The sequence below is a fragment of the Diaphorina citri genome, unplaced genomic scaffold, assembly GCF_000475195.1.
Source record: "Diaphorina citri unplaced genomic scaffold, Diaci psyllid genome assembly version 1.1 scaffold354, whole genome shotgun sequence".
Lineage (NCBI taxonomy): Eukaryota > Metazoa > Arthropoda > Insecta > Hemiptera > Psyllidae > Diaphorina > Diaphorina citri.
Window position 1 is genome coordinate 62,592 of NW_007377789.1, and position 25,413 is coordinate 88,004.

At 38.5% G+C, this 25,413-nt stretch overlaps 2 protein-coding genes across 2 annotated transcripts; both read right to left on the reverse strand.

The window, feature by feature from the left end:
- Nucleotides 1-5,061: 5,061 nt before the first annotated feature.
- On the reverse strand, nt 5,062-7,191 carry LOC113466897 (cell wall adhesin EAP1-like). The gene is made up of 3 exons (XM_026822670.1): nt 7,157-7,191; nt 6,343-6,517; nt 5,062-5,892 (listed from the first exon to the last, which is right to left on the reverse strand). Exons 1-3 carry the CDS (start codon nt 7,189-7,191, stop codon nt 5,062-5,064), a joined length of 1,041 nt encoding a protein of 346 aa, XP_026678471.1.
- A 6,025-nt stretch (nt 7,192-13,216) lies between these two features.
- Nucleotides 13,217-25,261, reverse strand: LOC103507939 (structural maintenance of chromosomes protein 1A-like). The gene is made up of 11 exons (XM_026822671.1): nt 25,062-25,261; nt 23,777-24,671; nt 23,014-23,162; nt 22,502-22,670; nt 21,481-21,693; nt 20,695-20,934; nt 20,007-20,221; nt 14,560-14,779; nt 13,992-14,203; nt 13,413-13,584; nt 13,217-13,249 (listed from the first exon to the last, which is right to left on the reverse strand). Exons 1-11 carry the CDS (start codon nt 25,259-25,261, stop codon nt 13,217-13,219), a joined length of 2,718 nt encoding a protein of 905 aa, XP_026678472.1.
- Between the last annotated feature and the right edge of the window lie 152 nt (nt 25,262-25,413).

Sequence of the window (25,413 nt, forward strand, 5' to 3'; positions counted from 1 at the left end):
TAAATGGACTAGTAGGCCAGGAAAATTGGACTTTTTCTGTGGAAAAAAATCATATAACAACCCAATTTCTTCGGTAAAAGTTTTGTTATGTGATCCTAAATCATACCTCAAAAGTCCCTTAAAATCCCCTGTACCCTTCATTAATGAATGATAAATGGACTATTGTGTTAACACATAATTGTCCGAGATAAATTGCAGAAACTCCTCTCTCGCTTTAAAAAATACGTACAAAATATACAAAAAATAAATAATACAAAAAATACGAGGTTAACAATTATGTGTCCGCATGACCCACCTTCAATCATTGTAGATACTACCTGTCCTGTAGGATGGTCATTTTCTTGGACTCAATTACTCTGCCACAACTTGGATTCAAACACCGGTCTTCTCGCTTATGAATCCAATCTGTATTGGGATTAGTATTTTTTTCACTCCCTGGGACTAGAGAGGCAAATGTGAAAAACCCAAACATTTCAATACAAATCTAAACCGATTAATCTAATGTGGATAGGGGAACGTGGCCAATATCGTACCCCTCGAGCTCTTTGCCGAAAATTTGAGATTTTTAGGGGTCAACATGAGAACACCAGAAAGATACCCGTTGAAATATTTGCAATCGAAAAACGAGTACAAATTTTTGTCGATGGTGGGATTCGAACCCTGGACCTTCTGCATGGCAAGCAAGAGCATCACCACTGGGCTAACCGTGCCCCGTAAAGTATTATAGGTACCTAGGTAAGATCAAAGGATTTTGGTGGAATGAGAAACAAGTTTATACCTAATGTGGACACTGAGGCGGTGCTTAGTAATGTTGCTTGCCATTTAGAAGGTTCTGGGTTCGACTCACACAATTGCCAAAAAATTGTCAAAAAATGCAATCGTCCAGTACAAATTCGAGATAGGTAGGTATTTCATTTCGAGATAGGTATTTCATAGCTTCGACATGGAAATATTTGTGAGGGAGTTTTGTGTGACGGAACTTTTTCAGCAAACTTTTCTGATCTTTTTTTTGTAAGCATTTTTTCTATTTACTGAGGTTTTTTTATGCAGAAAAAGAAAACTTTCACTTCTTGAGGTACAGTTTTCTTACCCAAAAGAATTCAACATTGACAGTTCTGTTATTTTCCTTTCCGAAAGCTTTCAGGAACCGAACCGATTCCGACGGCACGCCATCTTGGATTTCCTATCGTTTAGTACAGAACTACAGACACTATAAGCAGCGTCTGAACTATGGTCAATCAAAATGGACTGAAACCCATACAAGGTAATGGGAAGCTTTTGTAGCTTCAAAATCGGGAAATGGGAATATTGATTAAAATCTCTTCAAAAAAAAAAAAAAAAAAAAAAAAAAAAAAGATTTTTTTGTATCAATTTTTGTTAAGTATTTTATACATATCAGATGAAATTATTGTAATATATACTATAGTAAAACTTTATCATCGCGATACATATCATTTTCATTATTGTTTTGGATTTTTAAACCTACTAGTCGATTCCGTTAGGAATAGAAATAAAAACTTCTGTTGATTAATAAATTCTATTATCTAACTTTATAAAATCCTTCAGTCAACTAACAAAAATCTGGTGTGAACATCACACGACTTTCCTTATCCTATTGAATGATGCTTATTTGGGTGTAGTTCTATTGTAACTTTTACAATATCTCTCACCGTTTAGTCTGTATCGCTGAAATCCGCCAAAAAACGGTCGAAAACCGCCAAAAAGCGGTCAAAATACCGCCAACCACAGCATCTATCTTAACCAAACGTTTTATGTTACATTCACATTTGTGAATCACATACCAAATTTCAAGTCTCTAGCTCATACCGTTCCCGAGATATTATTGAATTAAACCGCCCAAAAGCGGCCGAAATGCCGCCAAGCGTTGCACCGATCGTGTAGCATCCTTGTCACATTTGACAGCTGCATGCCAAATTTCAAGTCTCTAGCTCTTACCGTTCTCGAGATATTTTGTTTACCGTGTAGCATTCTTGTCACATTTGACAGCTGCATGCCAAATTTCAAGTCTCTAGCTGTTACCGTTCTCGAGATATTTTGTTTACAGACAGACTGAAGGACAGACACACGGACCAATGGCTGAAACTTTGGATTTAGGCTCTAGGGACCTCAAAACGTGTTTTGACACTAAAAACTGACCATTTTGTCACATTTGCATCTTTGTCACATTTGTGAACTACATACCAAATTTCAAGTTTCTAGCTTATACCGTTCCCGAGATATTGTTAAATTACACCGAAAACCGCCAAAAAGGGGTAAAATGCCAAGCGTTGCACCGGTCTTAACCAAAAGTTTTATGTCGCATCCTTGTCATATTTGACAGCTACATACCAAATTTCAACTCTCTAGCTCTTACCGTTCTCGAGATATTTTGTTTACAGACAGACACACACACACGGACCAATGGCTGAAACTTTGGATTTAGGCTCTAGGGACCTCAAAACGTGTTTTGACACTAAAAACTGATTTCCTTCCTATAGGATAAGGAAAGTAAAAAAGACATTAAAGTAGAGAATCATGATGTTTATTATTATTATTTTATTTTTTCAAATTCCATTTGGATTTTTGAAAGAAACATCTCTAAGTATCTACCTTATTGAGTTGTAACTGCATCTTAACATCATGCTGTCTACACACTCCACCCCTGTCTTGCCATCTGAGTGGTATATTGCAGCTGGTTGTATGTCCCACACTATGCTGCTTGGATGGAGAACTCCCTATGCTATCTAAAGACTCACGCCGGGGACTGAATGAGATCTGGAATATACAAATCATAGAGAATAGGTATTGAGCTAGTCTGACAGTTTTGACATAAACTTTTTTTTTTATATTTAATCATCGTATTACTTTATTCAATTCTCCAACTGTACCATTCCTGCTCCGTCCTCACACTCAATCAATCTCAACTTCTCTTTTTTTTTATATTTAATCATCGTATTACTTTATTCAATTCTCCAACTGTACCATTCCTGTTCCGTCCTCACACTCAATCAATCTCAACTTCTTCCTCGAACCTCTCATTCTCATTGAAATCGCCCTCACCACCGATAGAGATTAAGTAATCATGATAAAAACAAAGGTACAGATTAAACATCAAATGGAAAGGTTTGGATTAGCTTAAGCAAAGTTTTTACTGCGGCAAAAAATTTAGAGCTTTCATAGACGGAACTGTGACTGCAAAGGTCCTGTCGTCCCGAAATCGAAGAGATAAGGAAGAAAAGACAGGAAAAAGTCAGCCATTCCGAGAACGAACATTATCTGTTTGGGATTCCGAGAACGAACATTATCTGTTTGGGATAAAGTTCGCCCTGGGTGGGAATTGAACCCGCGACCTAGCGCTTACAAAAAGTCAGCCGTTCCGAGAACGAAGCTTATCTGTTTGGGATAAAGTTCGCCCTGGGTGGGAATTGAACCCGCGACCTAGCGCTTACAAGGCAGACGCGCTACTCTCCCAGCTAACTAGGCTGAATTCGTTCGTTTAAAAACTGTTGTCCCTTTTATCTATCTAGCATCTCAATCCAAGGATTATTTGGCAACTCTTCTCCCTCCCTTGGCCTTCACACAAGTCTCACCTCTTTGACTCCACTGAGGCGATGGTTAGCAAAGGCCACGGTGGCCGTACTGTCTAGAGAGCTCCTCATCAGTCTACATCCAGGGGGGCAGACGCGCTACCCTCCAAGCTAGCTAGGCTGAATTCGTTCGTTTAAAAACTGTTGTCCCTTTTATCTATCTAGCATCTCAATATTCTCCATCCCTTAGCCGCAGTGTTTCTTAATTGGTGTTCCGCGGAACCCGAGCTGACGGCAAGGGTTCCGCGAGATATTTTGGAAAAATGATACACTAGATAAAATTCAGTTTCAAAACGACCATCTTAGACTAGGTATTCCATCTTACACAGCTTTTTTTATATAAAAAAACTTGTTGTATTTTTATAATAAGGGGGTGGGGGGTGCAATCTTGAAAGTTCAGGGTTCCGCAAAGATGTTCACCTTTTGAAAACAATGGATTTTGTGCTGAGTTATTAGCCTGCGCTCGTCTAGATAGATTGGGATTTGCACGGGAATTCGGATTAGGATTGGGATTTGCGCGAGAATTGGGATTGGGACCGGGAGTAGGAGGCGACAGTTCTCCCTGTGTTCCAGATTCAGGATCACTCTGTGGAGGCGGTGTTAGTGGTCTTAGTTCCAGTAGATTGCGGACTTGTAGAAGAGAACTTTCAATTCGTTGCATGATTCTTTCTGCTCTGGGCACTCCTTGTGAATTGGTCTCTGAAGATTCATTCGCAAACGTAAGTTCTTCCCGTGACTCCCCTGACAAGAATTCAGCTTGAACTTCACTCTGTGCAGGTGATAGTGTGTCCGAGGGTCTGTTTTCGAGTAAATCGCGTACGTTAAGCAGTGAAGATTCTATTCGTCGTAGGCATCTTTCCACTCCGGGAAATTCTGATGAGTGCTCCGAAGGTGGATTCTCATCTTGCGTTTCCATAGGAGATATAAATCCTGCCTGATCTGAACCACTCTGGACAGGAGTTCCTAGTTGTCTTCGTTCAATCAAGTCGCTTGCTTGGGAAAGCAAAGATTCGATGTTTTGTATGTACGTCGTAGCTTTGGTGAGTTCCCTCAAGTTCTGTTCTGAATTTGAGGAGGACGTAGAGGATTCTGTGTGCTTCTAGTTGTCTTCGTTCAATCAAGTCGCTTGCTTGGGAAAGCAAAGACTCGATGTTTTGTATGTACGTCGTAGCTTTGGTGAGTTCCCTCAAGTTCTGTTCTGAATTTGAGGAGGACGTAGAGGATTCTGTGTGCTGAATAGTACGCCTCTGTTGTGTTTTCCTGCGCAGGAGATTCAAGTTACTTTCATGTCTTCTTATTTCTTCAGAGGAAACTGAGGAGGTAGAGTCCACTGTAGGGATATGTATTTCAGGAGATGGTCTTCGTTCCATTGTTACACGTTCTAATCGTATCACAGGAAATAGTTGGCTCTCTAATGTTTGTACTTCCCGCATAATTGCATCTAATTCAGGAGCAACAGGAGATGGTTCTCTCTCTATGACAGCTTCCACTGTAATTCTCTGTCCAATAACAACTGGTGAGGCAGGTTGCATTCTCTGTCCAATTGAAATTGGTGAGGCAGGTTGCATTCTCTGTCCAATTGAAATTGGTGAGGCAGGTTGCCTAGTTCCATTGCTACACGTTCTAATCGTATCACAGGAAATAGGTGGCTGTCTAATGTTTGTACTTCCCGCATAATTGCATCTAATTCAGGAGCAACAGGAGATGGTTCCCTCTCTATGACAGCTTCCACTGTAATTCTCTGTCCAATAACAACTGGTGAGGCAGGTTGCATTCTTTGTCCAATAACAATTGGTGAGGCAGGTTGCATTCTCTGTCCAATTGAAATTGGTGAGGCAGGTTGTATTCTCTGTCCCATAGAAATTGGTGAGGCAGGTTGCATTCTCTGTCCAATTGAAATTGGTGAGGCAGGTTGCATTCTCTGTCCAATTGAAATTGGTGAGGCAGGTTGCATTCTCTGTCCAATTGAAATTGGTGAGGCAGGTTGCATTCTCTGTCCAATGGAAATTGGTGAGGCAGGTTGCATTCTCTGTCCAATTGAAATTGGTGTGTCAGGTTCCATTGCGGGTATTTGTTCCAAAGTTGACGATTGAAGTTGTTCCACAGTCTCCTGGATAGCTGGTATTGTCTGTGAGTAACTGGAAGACCTAGCTTCTCTCAGTAGAGACTCTGTCTGCACTCTGGATTGTCTAGGAGTGGACCGTGATAGTGGAACTGATAGATGTTCATCTAAGCTCTGAGCTGCGGGCTTTTTGGATAGGTCCAGGGTGACGAGACAACTTGTTAGTATGGGTCTTCCTACGTCCTGAGGAAAAAGAAAAACAGGTATTTTATCGTCCGGAGGCGCTAAAATTTCCCAAAGGAACGGTTTACAACAAATATAGATTTTCTATTCCTTAAAAGCCATCCTTTTTTAGCCCGTCCTTCCTTTATTATTACGATACGATCCTTTATTAAGGACGCCCCTTTTATTATTACGATAGTAATAATAAAAGGTATAAGGGACGGGCTATTGTATTCGCTTCGGTGTCGTCTGTCTGTCACTCTGTAATAATAAAGGAAGGACGGGCTAAAAATGGCTTATGGCCGGGGCCACAAAGAGAGTTTAAACTTGGTTGAAGTTTAACTCTCGGATTTAGCAATCTGATTGTCTGATTTTTTAATAATTCAGCCAATCAGATTGCTTAAACGGAGTTTAAACTCGCTTTGTGTACCCGGCCCTTAATGGTCAAAGATCCCAACATCTGCAACATACCTTTAATGTAATACCAAACAAGATATCGGAATGGAAGTAAAACTGCGGTTTCAAGCTAACAGCTATGACATTCATCTTGGGTACAGTACGAATGTACTGGATCGTTTTCCAAATATTGATGTTATCTAGAGCAGCATCTATTTCATCTAATAATAGGAAAGGTGAGGGCTTGTATCTGGAAGAAAAAAAGGACATTAAAATAGAATACCTAGTTGTTCTTGTTTTCAAATGTAAAAGATTTTGTTATCATGCCATTTTCCTAATAAAAATAAAAAGGAATTTTAATTGTGTAACATTAAAATAGAATACCTAGTTGTTCTTGTTTTCAAATGTAAAAGAAATAAATACCTAGTTGTTCTTGTTTTCAAATGTAAAAGATTTTGTTATCATGCCATTTTCCTAATAAAAATAAAAAGGAATTTTAATTGTGTTAAGCATAAATGCTTGTCACAAATGTCGTTCCCCGCTTAATGCACTACGCTAAATTTTTTGACTCTCATTTTCTTTCCATCCTTCTAATGAGAACTTGATCAAGTCCTAGATTACTCTTGTTAATAATGTTATTTTATATTTATTTTGCAGCATTTACATATACCGTATCATATAAAACCAATACATATCATTTTGGAATAGCCATTTAAGTACCTATACATATCAATACAATTTCGCTCGAAATTTTCGACATCAGTTCTCTATATTTATTGTTTTTTGTGTTAATTGTTGTGTCTTTGCATCTTTTATCATATCATTGAAATATTGAATCTAAATCATTTATATTTTATGAGATTTTTATGTCCCTACTTTTTATTTTAACCTTTTGAACTTTTTATTAGGGATATATCGTAACATCCCTACACTTATCATTTACAATTATATTGCCTAATCTACGTACACTACTGTTTTAATTCTATTGATTTTTATTTTACTAGTATGTAGGTATTTTGATTGTTTTATTTTTCTTTTAATATCGTTATTATTTTCATTCTTTTCTTCTTTGTCTTTTATATTGTACATTTACATTGATTTTAAACATTAGAAAAATAATACATAACAATAATTATGTAAAAATACACACATTAAAATAAGAATAGGTCCTTGAGATGTGATTTTAAAATTCCAACGTGAAAATTAAGTCACACTGAATAAAAGTCAGTTGACCCCTACCTCTATCAAAAATTTCAATGATCTTGTTATGTAGGTAAAATAAGGAGACAAAGGCTAGACGGAAAAACATTTTTCAAATAGACTTTTGTATAAGGGACGTCACTATTATATCGTATAGGTTTTGGGGAAAAAATTCTTCTAGGCCCCAAAAAAAAAAAAAAAAAAAAACAAACAAACAAACAAACAAAAAACATGAAAACCCAGCTAGCCTCTAAATTAATATAATTATTATTCTTATATCGATATTTAGGTATTTACGTTGAATATTTTTTTATTTTATTTTATAAGCCAAGAGTGATTTCATTTTATTCTCTTTACTTTTATGAATTATATTTCTATTTTATATTACGATTTTAAATTTTACTTCGACTTTCAATTTTTAGATTATCATTCCAATGTATTATAGTTTATCAGGGTAAATATGGAACGCGCACCAAAGATGATTGTGAATGCCAAGAAAAAAATGCTCCAAACCGAATGCAATGCCTGACTTGAAAGCTAAAAAAAAGTCTCTTAAAAACAGTGTATTGCATGCGATTGCGTCATTTGCCTCTGAAATAATGATTTGTTACAACCTAATTCAACATCTTCAACGCCCTGAGTCAACGGAAGTGAAGATCTGTTCGTTTTCCATATCATCCAATAATGTTATGAGTTTTGATGAAATTCTGCATTCGAAAAGGCAACACAGAATGTGAACTGTGAATGAATTGTCTGATCCACATATTAATTTTACAGGTGTTCATGGACCATTTGTTCGGCTGATAGAGTTCAACAAAATCTCATAAATAAAGACCGACTTTTTTTTTACTTATTGTTTCATTAGGTACACATTTTCATCAGTAAATGGTTTCTTCAAATTAAAATTGATCCCAATTGCAAGGAAACCCTAAACCCTTGACAAATGGAGAGTGCCTGAAGGCATGTGATGTTTTAATTCTAATGGTTTTATTTATAATGGTAGGGTTCTCCTGATGAACCTTTTCCACATAAGACTCAAAAAGCTAACGAGAAATTTCTCTTGTTCTCTCCGCAGGGAAATCAAGCTGAGCGATCTACCCAAGCAGTTGGTCTGCGAAGGAGAAAAAGGAGGCCGCCGCTCTCCAAACTCCGCTCCTTCGGCCTCGCTATCCGGCTCATTCATTGCCCTTCTGGTGGCCGCGGCCGATCTGGTCTGCATTGTGTTCTAATCCATTCGGGCTTCGGAAGACATCGGGTTCCTCCGTATGACATCGGGTCGCTTCGTACTTGATCGGATTCCTTCGTAATTACTCGAATTTTTCTTCTGGAAATTTAATTGAGTTATCTGTAGTACCGATAACGCCAGCTTCCAAATCTTAGGCTGTGTCCAGATATAGTCGACGCCGTCGATCGACGAGGTGAATCTATGTTGTGGAGGCAGTGTACGGTTTTAGTCGACATTGATCGACGGCGTCGAATATGTGTGGACATAGCTTTAACCCCCAGAAATTTTCGGGTCGAAAACGCGCCATCTTGGATGATGAAAACTTCCAAGTGTTACCGCGCCACCTAGTTTTAACTTAGGTGACGCGGATAAATTAGGATTTTGTATTTTCCTTGAATGGGGAAATGGGATTCAGAAGATTGAAATAGTGGATAACTCAACTAAACTTCCAGAAGAAATTTCGAAACTTCCAAGTGTTACCGCGCCACCTAGTTTTAACTTAGGTGACGCGGATTTTGTATTTTCCTTGAATGGGGAAATGGGATTCAGAAGATGTGAAATAGTGGATAACTCAACTAAACTTCCAGAAGAAATTTCGAATGAAAAAATCTACATAAGACACTCCCAATATTATTTTGTAAACAAAGTAGTTTCTTTTAGAAAAATGTTAGCATAGTTTATAATTTATTTATGTTATTGAGAAAACCATGTCATCGCAATACATATCATTTTGTGTATACAAATTAATTATTATCTACATATAGGTATTATTTATTTTATTAACACTTTTATTTAGTGATAAAACAAGATACATAGATAACCATCATCAAATTTGACCCTCTTGTAGTCAGTATTTTTCACCCTTCTTTCTTTCTATCTATCAAGAATGGTCGTAAGCGAGTAAAACTTCCAATTTGTTGTGATAATGAATAACATATCGTTAAGAGTGACACTCCAAAAAACCGACTTTTGAAACATTCAAACGGATTTTAGATTTTAATAATAAATAATTGATTAATTTGAATTGAGAAGTAAGAATAGATAGTCAGTAATATCCTGAGAAGAGATAGATAAATAAACCAATAAACCCAGCAATGGAAGACGTTTTCTAATAAACAGCATTTAATTTTTTGTTTATATAATTATTTTTTATCTGAAATAGATACATTATAATCTTATTGTTTAAATATTTTGAATATAAAATACATGTTAAATAATAATGATTACAAAATATACATTAAATTCTTCTTGTATTTCAATGCCCCCCTATAAATCGGGAAAAAGGGTCAATACGTTAACAGGGAACGAATGGTAAATAGAGGGTAAAATAAGGCTAAAAACGCCGACCCCGGATCAAATAGGCAAATTCCAATACGGGCTACGGGGGAAAGAAACTAAATTTTCTTCAGAGCTGAAATGCCTGCTTTAAGTAGAGTATGCAACACGCCCTACAATGCGATAATGTACTACTCTTTGTATCGACATAATATAAAGTTTTATTTGAAGGCGCAAGATGCACATAGGGTGTCTAGTCGTACCTTGGCCCCCGTTGTACCTTGGTCCCCTGGACTTTTCTGGTAACTGGCGCCACCTATCGGGTCCGAAAAATATGTATCTGATGCGTAATTTCACAACGAGCTCATAGCAATTTGATTTGTAAACAAATCAGTTGTCGTTGAGAAGTTAATAAAGTCGTGTTTTGGTCTGTGTTTCGAACATTTTTTAAAAAAAATTGTTTTGATTGGAAGGTAAGTTATTATTACTTTATCTAACTGAAACCGCTACCAATCGGTAGCAAATTTTGTAAGGTTTGGTTTTCTTGGTATTGCAATTTGATTGCCCAATTTTTTATAGTAGAATTTCCCAGAAGTCCGGAAAAAGTCACTCCTTTGTACCTTGGCCTCAATGAACCCTTTGCACCTTGGTCCCCAAATTCAACACGTCGTACCTTGGCCCCCTGGTATACTTTCGTACCAGAATTTCCTCATTCAAAACGGTACAACATCCTTAGGGTTCAAGGTACAACGCCCTGGGGGCCAAGGTACGACGGATAAAAAAGGTGTAAAAAAAAAAATGTTGGCCAATTTAGTAGAAATTTTGGGAGGTATTAGTTCTCAATGAGTAGATGAAAAAAGCTATAAGGCACGTAGTCCTATCTCCAACCCTTCAACCCCAAATTTGCCCTCAAAATTTGAAGATTTTTTCCATTTAAAATACATTGCGACCAAGGTACAAAGGGTATGGGTCCAAGGTACATAGGGTAGTTGTACCTTGAACCCCAAAAAGGTGGTGTCGGAAAATTGGGTATATCTCTTAATTAAAAATTAGTAAAACAATCATTGCTAATTATATAGATAGCCAAGAAAATTTCCTTTCTAAACCAATTAAAATTATGCCAATAACATTAATAGAAAAAAATAAAAAAATCAAAAAGTGATTTTGGGGGCCAAGGTACAACCAGGCACCCTAAGGATGATAAATTCGATTCCCATCTCCCCTGTTTTTCTTCTTCTTTTTATTTTGTCGAAGTTAACAATTATGTGTCCGCATGACCCACCTTCGATCATTGTAGATACTACCTGTCCTGTAGGATGGTCATTTTCTTGGACTCAATTACTTTGCCACAACTTGGATTCAAACAGCGGTCTTCTCGCTTATGAATCCAATGCCTTAGCATCTGTATTGGGATTAGTATTTTTTTCACTCCCTGGGACTAGAGAGGCAAATGTGAAAAACCCAAACATTTCAATACAAGACTAAACCGATTAATCTAATGTGGATAGGGGAACGTGGCCAATATCGTACTCCTCGAGCTCTTTGCCGAAAATTTGAGATTTTTAGGGAGATATTAAGGCTGACAAAAAGCCAGAGGTTAACATGCCGAAATTCATGTTGACAGATATCACTATTCGAAAATTTGTGATTTTTAGGGAGATATTAAGGCTGACAAAAAGCCAGAGGTTAACATGCCGAAATTCATGTTGACAGATATCACTATTGTAGTAGTACGAAGATCTTATAGAATTATATTTACAAATAACAACCACAATGTACTTCAAAACCATCTCGAACTTTTTAAAAAGTTTCCTTAATCACCTATAGTACTATTAGTGAACAAACGTCATAGTGATGTTACTTTGTGAAATATATTCTACATTTCTTCACTTATTACAACTGAGATCGGTAAAAATGGACCTAGATACTGAACCCTAGAAAACTCAGGGTGTAATATTGGGCACACTTCCCCCTCCATTCACTCGTGATTCTAAAACCACACGACTACAAGCGGTATACCCACCAAAATGACATCAATTTGGCACCCCTAGAACACAAATAAACATCGGATTTTCTGTGGTTAAATTGTTCACTGAAAAACATTCCCGATTCAATGGGATCTAATGATATTTATGTAAAAAATGTTTCTAATGGATGTAACATTAATTTTTTCCCTTTGAATGTTATTTTATGTAATTGATTCGAATTTGTCAACTTCAGCCGAGCTGTATTGTGTCTTTGTAATGACTTGGAGATTTACATTTTTTTTTTTCTTTCTTTAATATTAGATATTATTTTTTCCCTACCAAGATAGCAAGGGTAGATTTAGAACTGGAGGTTGATTTCATGGAATCGCATAATGATGGAATTTTGCTGGGTTTGTTTCTTTGAATCAACATTAACCAACTGTAATAATTTTTTTCCTTTTTATTCGTGAAACTTGGACTATTGGACCATGGTATCATTTACCAGTATAGCAGTAGAAAAACAGTCGAGAAAGGGGCGGGGACAAGGGAAGTTACAAGATTTCGGCTTCTGCTGTGTACATAATTCGTCAGTTTGTGATATGCTTTGTTTTGTGACAGGGATTAGAGCTGTGTCAGCGGATGTGGTTGGTTGACGGCAGTGGCGTGACTGTTTAGAAAGACCAAAGTGTGAACGCCGCTTAAACGTCAAGGTGTGAGCAAGTCATATAATATCTCCCCAGGACAATACTCCGCAAATGACCCCATGTTCCCTTCCTCGGGGTAATAACGCCTAAGCAGGGATTAGAGCTGTGTCAGCGGATTTTGGTTGACGGCAGTGGCGTGACAGTTTAGAAAGACCAAAGTGTAAACGCCGCTTAAACACCAAGGTGTGAGCAAGTCATATAATATCTCCCCAGGACAATACTCCGCAAATGACCCCATGTTCCCTTCCTCGGGGTAATAACGCCTAATGTTAAAGGCACTCAAAGGGGACCTCATTTATACTGCTACGACTGAAAAGTCCCTTTCTACAAAAGGGGACGTTCGTGCTCCAATTTTAATGAACTCAGAGACCATTTGTGTCATCAAGACACAATAAATTCCATCGATAAACATCCGTCAGTCGTAAAATAAGCGATTTTCAAACCGTTTTTTCTACCCCTTCCGGTGGAGCTAGAAATGTTTCGTGTAATATACACACTGTAATATATCATCAATTAAAAGTTCTTTACCGCGTTCACTAGTCACAAATTTAATTGATACCATGATTACCAGATGAACTTCAAACATAACTTAGGCTAGATTTACCGTTTTCCTGGAAAGCACAACACATTAGCACAATCTCATTACCTTAAATTCGCCTGAATAAGTGCCATTCGTTTTTCAAGTCTTCTCTCTGTTTAACGTCCCCTAGCCCCTAACGTCAAGATAGGCGATAGGGAATAGTTCATTTGGAAAATAAAGCAAAATTTACTTACATCTTTATAATGTCTGGCGTCAGATTCATAAGCCACATATTGTGCTTGATCTTCATCCTCACACACAAGGACATTGTTAGTGACCCACACAGCCACAGGTTCGATTCTCGGATCGAACGATAATGTATCGTATAACAGTTTGATCGAAAGATTGTATTTAGTGCCAAGAGCTCTGAAAGAAAAGAAAAGTTCCCGAGCCTATTTAGAAATTGGATGTTTTGTGAAAGGTGACGTTTTGGAAGAAAAGGAGTTTGTTTGGCACATATTGTGAGTGGTTTTCCTTTCCAAGATTTTGATTATTGGACTATTTACAAATGATTAGGTTCTTTGGTCAACTTTGGTTTCGGTGGCTTCAGGAGGAAAAAAAGCAATTGAATCGTTGATTGCAAAAAGACAAAAAACTGTTCTGTACCTATGGAAACTAGTGAACTAAAAAAAAGTACCCCCTTTAAGCACTTCATTTGAGGTCATAGTTCCCATGCAGAACACGGGTTTTTGTCTCCTGAAAAATTACTTTTTTTTTACCAATCCCGATTTGAATTGCGAGATATATGGTTTTGAAGCCATTTCCTGTATTACCTGTAGTGGGTAAACAGTTTCCTACTTCTCGCCATGTCTAATGGTAGAAACGTTTCAACTCCCAGCTGGTTCTGTTTGAGGAATTGTATGCACGCGATTCCCGTGGTTTCCGAATCGACTACGATTTTGTACTGATGAGGGGCTATTATTCGCCATGCTGCTGGGACGTAAGCTCGGTGTGGTATTTGAATGAGCTCTCGGACACGACCAAGCTGTTAACAGGAAATTTTTTTTTAAGAGTTTTGATAGAGGGAACTACCTATACCTGTTAATGTTTTATCGTCCCGAAAGCGAAGAGGGAAGAAAGACAGGATAGGAGAAAGCCAGCCGTTCCGAGAAGGAACCTTATCAGATTAGGATGAATTCCGCCCCGGCGGGAATCGAACCCACGACCTAGCGCTTACAAGGCAAACGCGCTACCTAACTTCCAAGCTAACCAGGCTGGCTTGAACTGAGTAAAGATTTACATAGAATCACAAAAGAAATTGGCTGGAACACATTTTCGGCTTCTTCTTCTTCTTTTAACGTAGGTATTGGACGGCTGACGACAATATCTCATTGAACTTACCACTTTGGAAGTTCCAAATTCTTGCTGTAGAGCTCTCAGTACATGCCGACGGCTTTCCGTACCACTGCTTTCCAGTTTGTCTACTTTGAGTTCCCCAATTTCTTTGTTCAGTTGATCCAATTTCTGTGTTAAATCGTCGAGACTACTTCTAGAGGTGACAACAGTCGTTTCGAGCGAAGATTTTGCTGACTGTTTTTCGCCCAACTCTTTTCGGCTTTTACTGCAGAAAGAGAAAGTGGGGAAAACTCTATTAGTCTTAGTGGTAAGTGGGGTGTCTCAAAGTCGAGGAAAGAGGGAAAACTACACCTCAGGAAAAAAAGGGATTTAGATAATTATTCCTGGAGAAGTAAGGAAAAACTCTACCTATGTCTGTACGTACATACCAGGACATAACTTAGGCTAGATTTACTAGTGGTAAGTGGGGTGTCTCAAAGTCGAGGAAAGAGGGAAAACTACACCTCAGGAAAAAAGGGATTTAGATAATTATTACTGGAGAAGTAAGGAAAAACTCTACCTATGTCTGTACGTACATACCAGGACATAACTTATTCTAGATTTACCGTTTTCCTGGAAAGCACAACACATTAGCACAATCTCATTACCTTAAATTCGCCTGAATAAGTGCCATTCGTTTTTCACCCCGCGCGGGAATCAAACCCGCTACCAAGCGCTTACAAAGTAAATGCGCTGCCTTCCAAGCTAACTAGACTGGTCAAGACAGGGTTGATAATAATGACGTACACGGGAATAGAATCCTGTCTGGATTTTTCTTCCTCCATTTACTTACCGATTTTACTTCGCTCTCAACCGAGTTAAGCTCCGTTTCTTTTTCCGCTTTCGATCGGTTTTTCTCATTCAATTTGGATTCCATTGAGGTAAACTTCTCTTTCTCGGCTTTCAGTTTTATTTCTAGCTCTTCTAGATGACGCAAAGCTGACTCCCATTTTCCTTTGCTTTCTTCTACCTTGCCTGGAATGAGTTGTTTTTTAAGTTAAGGTTTCAGGGTGAAAGATTTCCGTGGTGTTTGAAGGAGAATAGGTAGGAAGTTAGGAGCACCAGAGTCAAAATTTCACCCTACAGTCAGCTCCCATGGCGTAGTGATCACTGCGCTCGCCCTGCACGCGGGAGACCCGGGTTCGATTCCCGGCGGGGTCATGAAATTTGTATCACGTAAATGATTGATTCCGTGACTGGATGTTGCGGGGCCCATGTTTCTGGATGTTTCCTCGTGAGGAAAATGAGAAGCTATGACATATAAATGCGCATAGCGACCGGTGCCAGCATGGTAGGTAAACATTGGATGTTAGGATTATTGAGATATATTGTAAAAAATGCTACAATGCTGCAGTGAGCACCAAAGTTGTGATGTAATAACACAAAGAAACTGCATTTACAATTTCACCCTACAGACAGTGTAGAATAGAAAAATTGGTTTGTTCATGTTAAATACTGTATGAAATACAATACTTTAACATGAAATCCGTCCTGGGTAGGAATCGAACCCGCGACCTAGCGCTTACAAAGACGCGCTACCCTCCAAGCTAACCGGCCTGGTTTAGCTTAGTTTTCAATAGATTAATTGAGGTATTGGGCGTAAACAGAACATTTTCAAGTTTCTTAGCCCCAGGATTAGTCACTCTTAACTGCTTGAATCTAAAATCCTAAAGAGCCCAATCTAATTTTAAAACAGAAATTTGGGTAGAGACACAATAAAAATATTACTAGTAACGTACTTGCATCTCTTTCCAACTCGTAACTAATGTGATTTTCCATTTTGTTGATATCATCTGCGATCTTTTGCAGTTCATCCTGGCGTTTATTGTGGTGACTGGAAAAATAAACAATGAAAATAAAAAATAAACTAAAAATAAATGGGCAAGCAGGAATAGAATATCCTTCGATAAGGTGCTAGGTCAACAAAGTGATTCGCCAAATACTTGCAGTCGAAAGTGCAAACTTTTCGTCGACCCTGGAATGAAACCTGGAACCTTCTGCTTAGCAAGCGAAAGAGTTGTCAACCTTTACTATTTGTTCTCCTTTAGTAGGTATGTATAACATACACTCACTCCCATGACCACTTGTACCCAAGTTGGTACATAGTTGACATTAATATGAATCATAAAAACATAATGTTATAAGCTTACAAGACTTTCTTCCTATTTCAGAATTCATTATTAGTACTTGACATGGTATATCGTTTCCAATGTTTATTAATAAACTTACAAGAGTTGACTTTGTTCAAAGATTTGAATATTCTCCACTCCCACTTCCTGGCAGAACTCAGCGAATATTTCATTTTCAATGAGAGCTATTTCTCGTTTCTTGTGCTCAATTTTATCATCGATTTCTATCATTGAGTTCTCAAGGCGCTCTTTCTCAATTTCAAAATTTGGGCTGAATGTCGATAGCCTTTCCAAGTCAGATTTCAATAGTTGAACTTTTTCTTCCTGTTAGTAAAAATGAAAAGTAAAAGTTATTATAGGTAGGTAGTAATAATCAAAGTAATATGAAATTGATACGTACCTACTACCTATTTCAAATGTAGAACTCTGTAGAGATCGTGGGCTTTGCTCAGAGATGAAAGACAGGATAGGAGAAAGCCCGCCGTTCCGAGAACGAATCTTATCTGTTTAGAATAAAATCAGCCCCGGGGGAGAATCGAGCCCGCGACCTAGCGCTTACAAGGCAGACGCGCGACCCTACAAACTAATTAGGCTGCCTGACTAAATTTTTTAATTATCAACTTATTTTATGATGAAAGAAAAATCCTTAGTTAAATTTCATAAAATTTTCGTACCTCACTTCTGATTTCCCTTTCGTACAGTTCAATTCGTTTTGTGAGGCCAAGTATCTCTACGCCCAAGTTTTCAACTTCCATGTGACTATGAGCTGCTTTGGAAACTTTTCTCACTTCTTCTAGAACAGTTTCTCGTTCGGCTTTCAAAGTTTCAAGTTTTCTCTCATCGAAACTCCGTGTGAGTCGTGATACATCTCCGCCACAAATGAGTCCGTTCTTATTGTAAAATGTTCCGTTCATTGATACAGCCTGCGAAGTTAAATACATATTGTATTTTTTTTTTTTTTTTTTTTCGATTATTCCCAACATCTCCATAGAATAGGTATCAAAAATTCTACCAACTGTCCCCTATGTTCCCTTAACTCTTCCATGAACCAAGCACACCTAAATTCCTGTCCAGCCTTGGAAGCCAGCAGTTCCGTTGTAGAAAAATATTGGGACGCGTGTAGGAAAATGGCCTAATGGTCAATGTCCCGACATTTGTATACAATAACAACGATGATTAAAACGTGTACTTGATTTTCCGTAGCTTGCAGGTCATCCATCAATCAGCGGTAGTCAAAGTTTTCTTGGATTGCGATAAGAGACACAATTTTTCCAATTTAGATGCTGGGTCAACACAAAAACACCAGGTGTAAGAAAATGGCCTAATGGTCAATGTCCCGACATTTGTATACAATAACAACGATTATTTATTAAAACGTGTACTTGATTTTCCGTAGCTTGCAGGTCATCGATCAATCAGCGGTAGTCAAAGTTTTCTTGGATTGCGATAAGAGACACAATTTTTCCAATTTAGATGCTGGGTCAACACAAAAACACCAGAAAGTAACCCGTTGAATTATTTGCAATCGAAATACGAGTGTAATTTTTTCGTCGATGGTGGGATTCGAACAAGGGACTTCTGCATGGCAAGCAACCGCGTTACTACTGGACTAACCGTGCCCCTTTTATCGTTTCACCACGAAGTGAGTTTAAACTTGGTTTAAGCAAACTGATTGGCTGAATTTTTTGGCATTATTCTTACCGTTTTTATTATTATTGGATACTAGGTATTGGATTGGATAATAAATGGATTGGATTAGATAATAAAAACGGTAAGAATAATGTTAATACATAGGATGTCTAATATAAACCTAACAAATAATGAATTTTTTGGATTTTTTTGAAATCACTCAATATCTAATTGAGTGATTGCTTAATCCGAGGTTAATCCAAATACGCTCACTTGTGAATCAAGATAGGCTGTTGTTGTTGTAGCGGCTTTAGCTTTCGCCGAATGGCGATAGCAGAATAAAGAAAAGATGTTTTTTTGTATCTGCTATACACCGGGGACGCAGCGTAGATTTCAAGTGGTCCAAATTTTTCACGTGATTGATGTGCTCTTTTTCAGCTTGTCTGAATAGGACTTCTGAACTGACCACCTTCTTCTCAACCTGAGCCACGGTGACTTTGGTTTTAATAAGATCACCTTTCATCTCGTTCAAGGACATTTCCTGAAAAATCACAAGAAAGAAAAAAAGGGAGTACTCGTAAAGTTACAGAACATAATATATCTAAGAAGATACATATTATGTTCTTTAACTTTAATGAATATGTGGGGGCGAACTTTATCCTGAGGTGAAGAGGTTTGATAGAGGGAGCTTTAACAACGGAAGATTTATTCCGAAATGGGGGAGAGGACAGAATAGGATAATAAAGAAAAAAAGGGAGTACTCGTAAAGTTACAGAACATATCTAAGATACATATTATGTTCTTTGACTTTAATGAATATGTGGGGGTTGAACTTTATCCTGAGGTGAAGAGGTTTGATAGAGGGAGCTTTAACAACGGAAGATTTATTCCGAAATGGGGGAGAGGACAGAATAGGAGTAATCAGCCGTTCCGAGAACGAACCTAGATAAGGTTTGAGAATAGAGTTTACCCCGGGCATGAATCAAGTCCGCGATCAAACGCTCACAAGGAAGACATTGCAAACTAAGTGGGCTTTTCTTTGGCAGATATTTTTTCATTGATGGATTCGTACTGTTTTTCGTTGATGTGCAGTTTGAACAGGTAGTAAATTAGGCTTGCGTTTTCCTGGAACAAAATGCATCGTTTTAGAGTTTACGTTTCCCGTCTGTCAAAATATTTAGGCAATTTCAGGGGGGCCTTTAAACAGGGAGTAGACCAGCGTAGTCTGGTTGGAGGACTTTAAACAGGGAGCATACCAGAATGAAATTTCCCTTGCTAAAGAAGAAGCAAAGGTTGACTGCGAAAGACACGCAGTCGTAAGTCGTAACATTTTGAAGCCTAAACAAAATGTCAGCCCATGAGCGATCACCCTAGGGCTGATTGAGAGGCTGACGAAAAACGCCGACCCCGCCCCGTCTGAACACGGGAAAAGTCAAAGAAAAAGAAGACAAAATATTTAAGCAAATTCGTGGAAAAAAGAGCTTCAGTTGATGGCTATTCACAAGGCTGAATGCACCAGGTAACCAAACGTATAGATTGTGTTGATAGAGGGAACTGTAACAACAGAGGAATCATCGTCCCGAAATCGAAGCCAGCCCCGCTCTGAAGACGAACCTTATCTGTTTAGGATAGAGTTCGGCCCGGACGAGTTCTAGATTTACCGGAAAGCACAACACATTAGCACAATCTCATTACCTTAAATTCGCCTGAATAAGTGCCATTCGTTTTTCACTCTCAAAGATTTGTCTCTCCGATCGATCTTTACGGTCAGTTTGCATGGTGATTCTGTCCTCTTGTTTTTTCATTTCCTCTTCAAGCGTTTTCCGATCTCTGTACAATGAATCAAGCTGGAGCATCAAGTAGCCCGCCTTTTTGGTTGCTTGTGCTTTCAATTGATTGTAGTCATTTAGCTGAAAATAATTAAACAGAGAAGTTCTTAGCCAGCGCAGCGGTTATAGCATGTTGAATACACCAATTCCCCACGGTTTACTGAAGTTAAACAACGTTACACGTGGTTGTTATATGGATGGGTGACTATATGGGCAGTCACGTGGTACTTGCTTTTCCTGGTCCCATTCCAAATAGAGGGTAAATAAAACCCCCCGCAAAAAAAAAAAAAAAAAAAAACAAAAAAAAAACTAAAAACACCCCAAAAAGCGCTAAAAAAAAAAAAAAAAAAAAACCAAACAAACACTAACAACACCTCTACAATGTCTATAAAATGCAACATACAGGCCAGTAGCCACGATTTCATAGAGGGCGTGCCCAAGAGTTCAGTGTCGTACCGGACATTCATTACAGCTTACAGTAAAGGAGAAAAATAAAGGCCGAGGTGGTTCAGGGGGGCAGCCTCCCCCCCGGAATACGGCCCTACAAATTTTACCTTTTGAGAGCTGGAAAACAGTTCACTATCCAATGCTTCACATTCTTCCAGCTTCTGTTTATGAATTTGTCTCAAGTCCCGCAGCGTCGATTTCAAGTGGTCCAAATTTTTCACGTGATTGATATGCTCTTTTTCAGCTTGTCTGAATAGGACTTCTGAACTGACCACCTTCTTCTCAACCTGAGCCACGGTGACTTTGGTTTTAATAAGATCACCTTTCATCTCGTTCAAGGACATTTCCTGAAAAATCACAAGAAAGAAAAAAAGGGAGTACTCGTAAAGTTACAGAACATAATATATCTAAGAAGATACATATTATGTTCTTTAACTTTAATGAATATGTGGGGGCGAACTTTATCCTGAGGTGAAGAGGTTTGATAGAGGGAGCTTTAACAACGGAAGATTTATTCCGAAATGGGGGAGAGGACAGAATAGGAGTAATCAGCCGTTCCGAGAACGAACCTAGATAAGGTTTGAGAATAGAGTTTACCCCGGGCATGAATCAAGTCCGCGATCAAACGCTCACAAGGAAGACATTGCAAACTAAGTGGGCAGACAAAAAAAAGTTTAATTAGGGTGCCCAAAATTGATAAATAATAGAATCGAGACCTAATAACAACAATTATCACGAAAGTTACTTACAAACAACCGTATATTCTGTTCAAGGGCAGCTAGATCCCTCTGCACAACCCCTTGTAGACAAAAAAAAGTTTAATTAGGGTGCCCAAAATTGATAAATAATAGAATCGAGATCTAATAACAACAATTATCACGAAAGTTACTTACAAACAACCGTATATTCTGTTCAAGGGCAGCTAGATCCCTCTGCACAACCCCTTGTTCTTTCTTCTTGATCTTGAGAATCTCTTCCTTTCCACCTACATCAGTTTTGAGCTCCAACAGAGATTTTTCTTTGGTAGATATTTTCTCATTGATGAATTCGTACTGTTTTTCATTGATGTGCAGTTTGAACAGGTAGTAAATTAGGCTTGCGTTTTCCTGGAACAAAATGCATCGTTTTAGAGTTTACGTTTCCCGTCTGTTTCCGAATTTTCTGTAATTTTGTTAATAAAACGAACTCCATAATCAAGAGCATTCACTACCTATTGTTTATACTGCCAGCATAGGACTGAAAAGTCCCTTTACTGTCGCAATCTAAACAAGGTCTGATATGTAGGTATAATTATTTGATTGGTATAAGGCCGGCCACTCCCTATCTGGTAGACCTGACAGGTACGCCAGAAGCCGTCTGTTTCCGGATTTTCTGTAATTTTGTTAATAAAACGAACTCCATAATCAAGAGCATTCACTGCCTATTGTTTATACTGCCAGCATAGGACTGAAAAGTCCCTTTACTGTCGCAACATAAACAAGGTCTGATATGTAGGTATAATTATTTGATTGGTATAAGGCCGGCCACTCCCTATCTGGTAGACCTGACAGGTACGCCAGAACAGGTCCGCCTGTAAGGTCTACCTGATACCTTAAAGTGAGTGGTCTGCTTAATAAATCACTTAGATATTTCATTTTAAAGAACCTTTTATAACCAACTGTAAAATCATTTTGAATTCTACTTACACTTTGATCCACCAATTTAGTATATTCATTGGCAGACACCACATCTTTGGACAATTCTTGTTTTTCCTTCCTCATATCTTTCACTGTGGCTTTCTACGCCAGAACAGGTCCGCCTGTAAGGTCTACCTGATACCTTAAAGTGAGTGGTCTGCTTAATAAATCACTTAGATATTTCATTTTTAAAGAACCTTTTAGAACCAACTGTAAAATCATTTTGAATTCTGCTTACACTTTCATCCACCAATTTAGTATATTCATTGGCAGACACCACATCTTTGGACAATTCTTGTTTTTCCTTCCTCATATCTTTCACTGTGGCTTTCACAGTTTTCTCTTCGTTCGACACCGTTTGAATTTGACTGAGTAAGGAATCGTATTCTTCTTTATGATCAATCGATCTGAAATTAATAATAATAAAGTAGGGGTAAATTTAAAATTATAATTCGGCAAACGTAACAGTAGTCAGACTAGTTAGCTTGAAGGGTAGCGCGCCTGCCTTGTAAGCGCTAGGTCGCGGGCTCGATTTCTGCTCGGGGCGAACTTTAGCCTAAACAGGTAAGATTCGTTCTCGGAACGGTTGACTTTCTCCTATCCTGTACCCCTCCTCTTCGACTTGACCTCCGCTGTTACTTGTTACAGATCCCTCTATCAAACATCTTTTTTTTCTTCTTCTTCTTCTTCTTCTTCTTCTTCTTCTTCTTTTTAACTCTGCATGGAGATTAAATTTCATTTTCTACTTACCCACTGATTTGTTCGAATAACTGTGTCATTTCGTTGGGCTTTTTCGTGGCGATTTCCTCGATTCTACCTTGGAATATCAGGAAGGCGTTGGCTTTGGTGTTGATTCCCATCTGTTCTAGTTTCTTCAAATACACCTTGGCAGAAACAACCTGAAATATTGATGAGTAAATGATTAATTATTTTACCAGACATAGGTGTTTGGTGCCTACATAGAATTTACACCTGTTAAATACGTACCTACTAGGTATACCTTGACAAAAAAGAGGTTTGATAGAGGGAACTATAATTGCTAAGGTCTTATTGTCCCGAAAGCGAAGAGATAATTAATAGGAGAAAGCCAGCCGTTCCAAGAACGAACCTTATCTGTTTAGGCTAAAACCCACCCCGGACGGGAATCGAACCCGCGACCTAGCGCTTACAAGGCAGACGCGGTACCCTCGAAGATCACTAGGCTGCCACTAGGTATACCTTGACAAAGCATTAAATCTTTGCCACTGCCCTATTTTTAGGTAGGACATTTGGGGGTGCTGAAATATCTAGGTATTATTAGGTCTTGAAACTTATAGTCTGACTAGGTAACTTTAAACATGGAGTAGACCAACTTGATCTGGCTGGGGGATTTAAACAGGCAGGATACCGGCCTGAAATTTCCCTGGCTAAAGAAATAGCAAAGTTTGAGTGCAACGGGCATCCACTCGTAAAATTTTTGTAGCCAAAACCAAATGTCAGCCTAAAGCCCAAAGCATTAGGCCTTAGAACTTACCGTATTGTTGATTTTATATTCCGAAAGAGTTCTCCCAGGAGAGATGTATTTCACCGTTCGCGTGAAGATCAACTCATTGTCCTGTTCACTGGGTAGGTCTGAAGTTGACTCTTGTTCCTGTGGGATAGCCCCGGGCTCAGGCGGGGCTCTTGGTCTGACAATAAAGTCACTGGAATGGGTAGAACCAGAATCCTGAGGATCCTCATCCATAGGAGGAGGACTTGGTTCATCTCTAGCACCTTGCCTGGGTTCCACCATGAAGTCGCTTGAATGTGTCGAGTTAGAATTGTGCTCAACAGGGTTATATTCTTGTTGTATAGTTTCTCTGGGCATAAGTACATCACTTGATGGCCAAGAGTTAGATTCTTGTGCGTTTTCTCTGGCCATAAGTACAGAATCACTTAGGTGGTGAGATCTGGAACTACCGTTAGAATAAATGGACCGAGTTGTGTTTATGACATAGCTAGGGACTTGTGCTCTGGTAGTTTGCCTGGTTCTAATTTCAAAGTCGCTTGAATTTGACTCTGTTTCTCTGAGCATAGTATCACTTAAATGTGGTTGGAAAGAGTCATCTGAACAACATATTGATTGAGAATAGCGTTTCTGAGGAGTTGCTTTTTGTACTCCTGTTGTTTGTGTGGTTTCAATTAAAGTATCACTTGAAGGTAAAGAGTTAGAATTTGACTCTGTTTCTCTGAGCATAGTATCACTTAAATGTGGTTGGAAAGAGTCATCTGAACAACATATTGATTGAGAATAGCGTTTCTGAGGAGTTGCTTTTTGTACTCCTGTTGTTTGCGTGGTTTCAACTAAAGTATCACTTGAAGGTGAAGAGTTAGAATCATACTGGCCGCTTTGTCTGGCTAAAAGTGCAGAATCACTTAGATGATTTGATCTGAAAGAGTCATCAGAACATATTGATTGGGAATAACGTTTCTGCGGAGCACTTGGTTTTTGTACTCTTGTATTTTGCCCGCTTCTAACTACAGAATCACTTGAAGATGAAGAGTTAGAATCATGGCGGGCATCGAACCTGGGACCTTCAGCATGCTACTACTGGGCCAACCGTGTTCCTAATTTCAGATTATGCTTGTCACAAAAATACCTCTTATTCCCAAATAATACACCTCACTTTTTTCTTGCTTGACTTGGACTTGAACCAGAACCACTAGCCTCCAAATCCGAAGTCTAATGCGTTCACTACTACACCTGCTTGAAGGTAAGTTCTTAATAGGTAGCACCTGTAGGTACTAATTTAATATTTGAAGGTAAAATTAGTATGTACCTATATCCCCTGTGAGCTGTGAGATTTTTACCTGATCCATTGGGCCCAACAACCGAGATGAATTTCCCTTTGACGGGAAGGTATCGTGTACCCTTGAATGATTTGAAGTTGTTGATCTCAATAGCTTTGAGTTTGGCCGTAGGACCTGACTGAAAAGGACTTCCAGATCCTCTGTCACTCAAGTTTCCATTTGAACTCATTTTCACACTGGTTTATTTGCACACTAAAGAAAAGAATTGCACTTTCAAAAACAATAGAAAACACAATTCAATCTAACATTTTTCCACCACATTTGTTTGAAAAAGCTACGAACGTACGAACTTTCTACTGTACTGGCTCACTTTAGGTATTC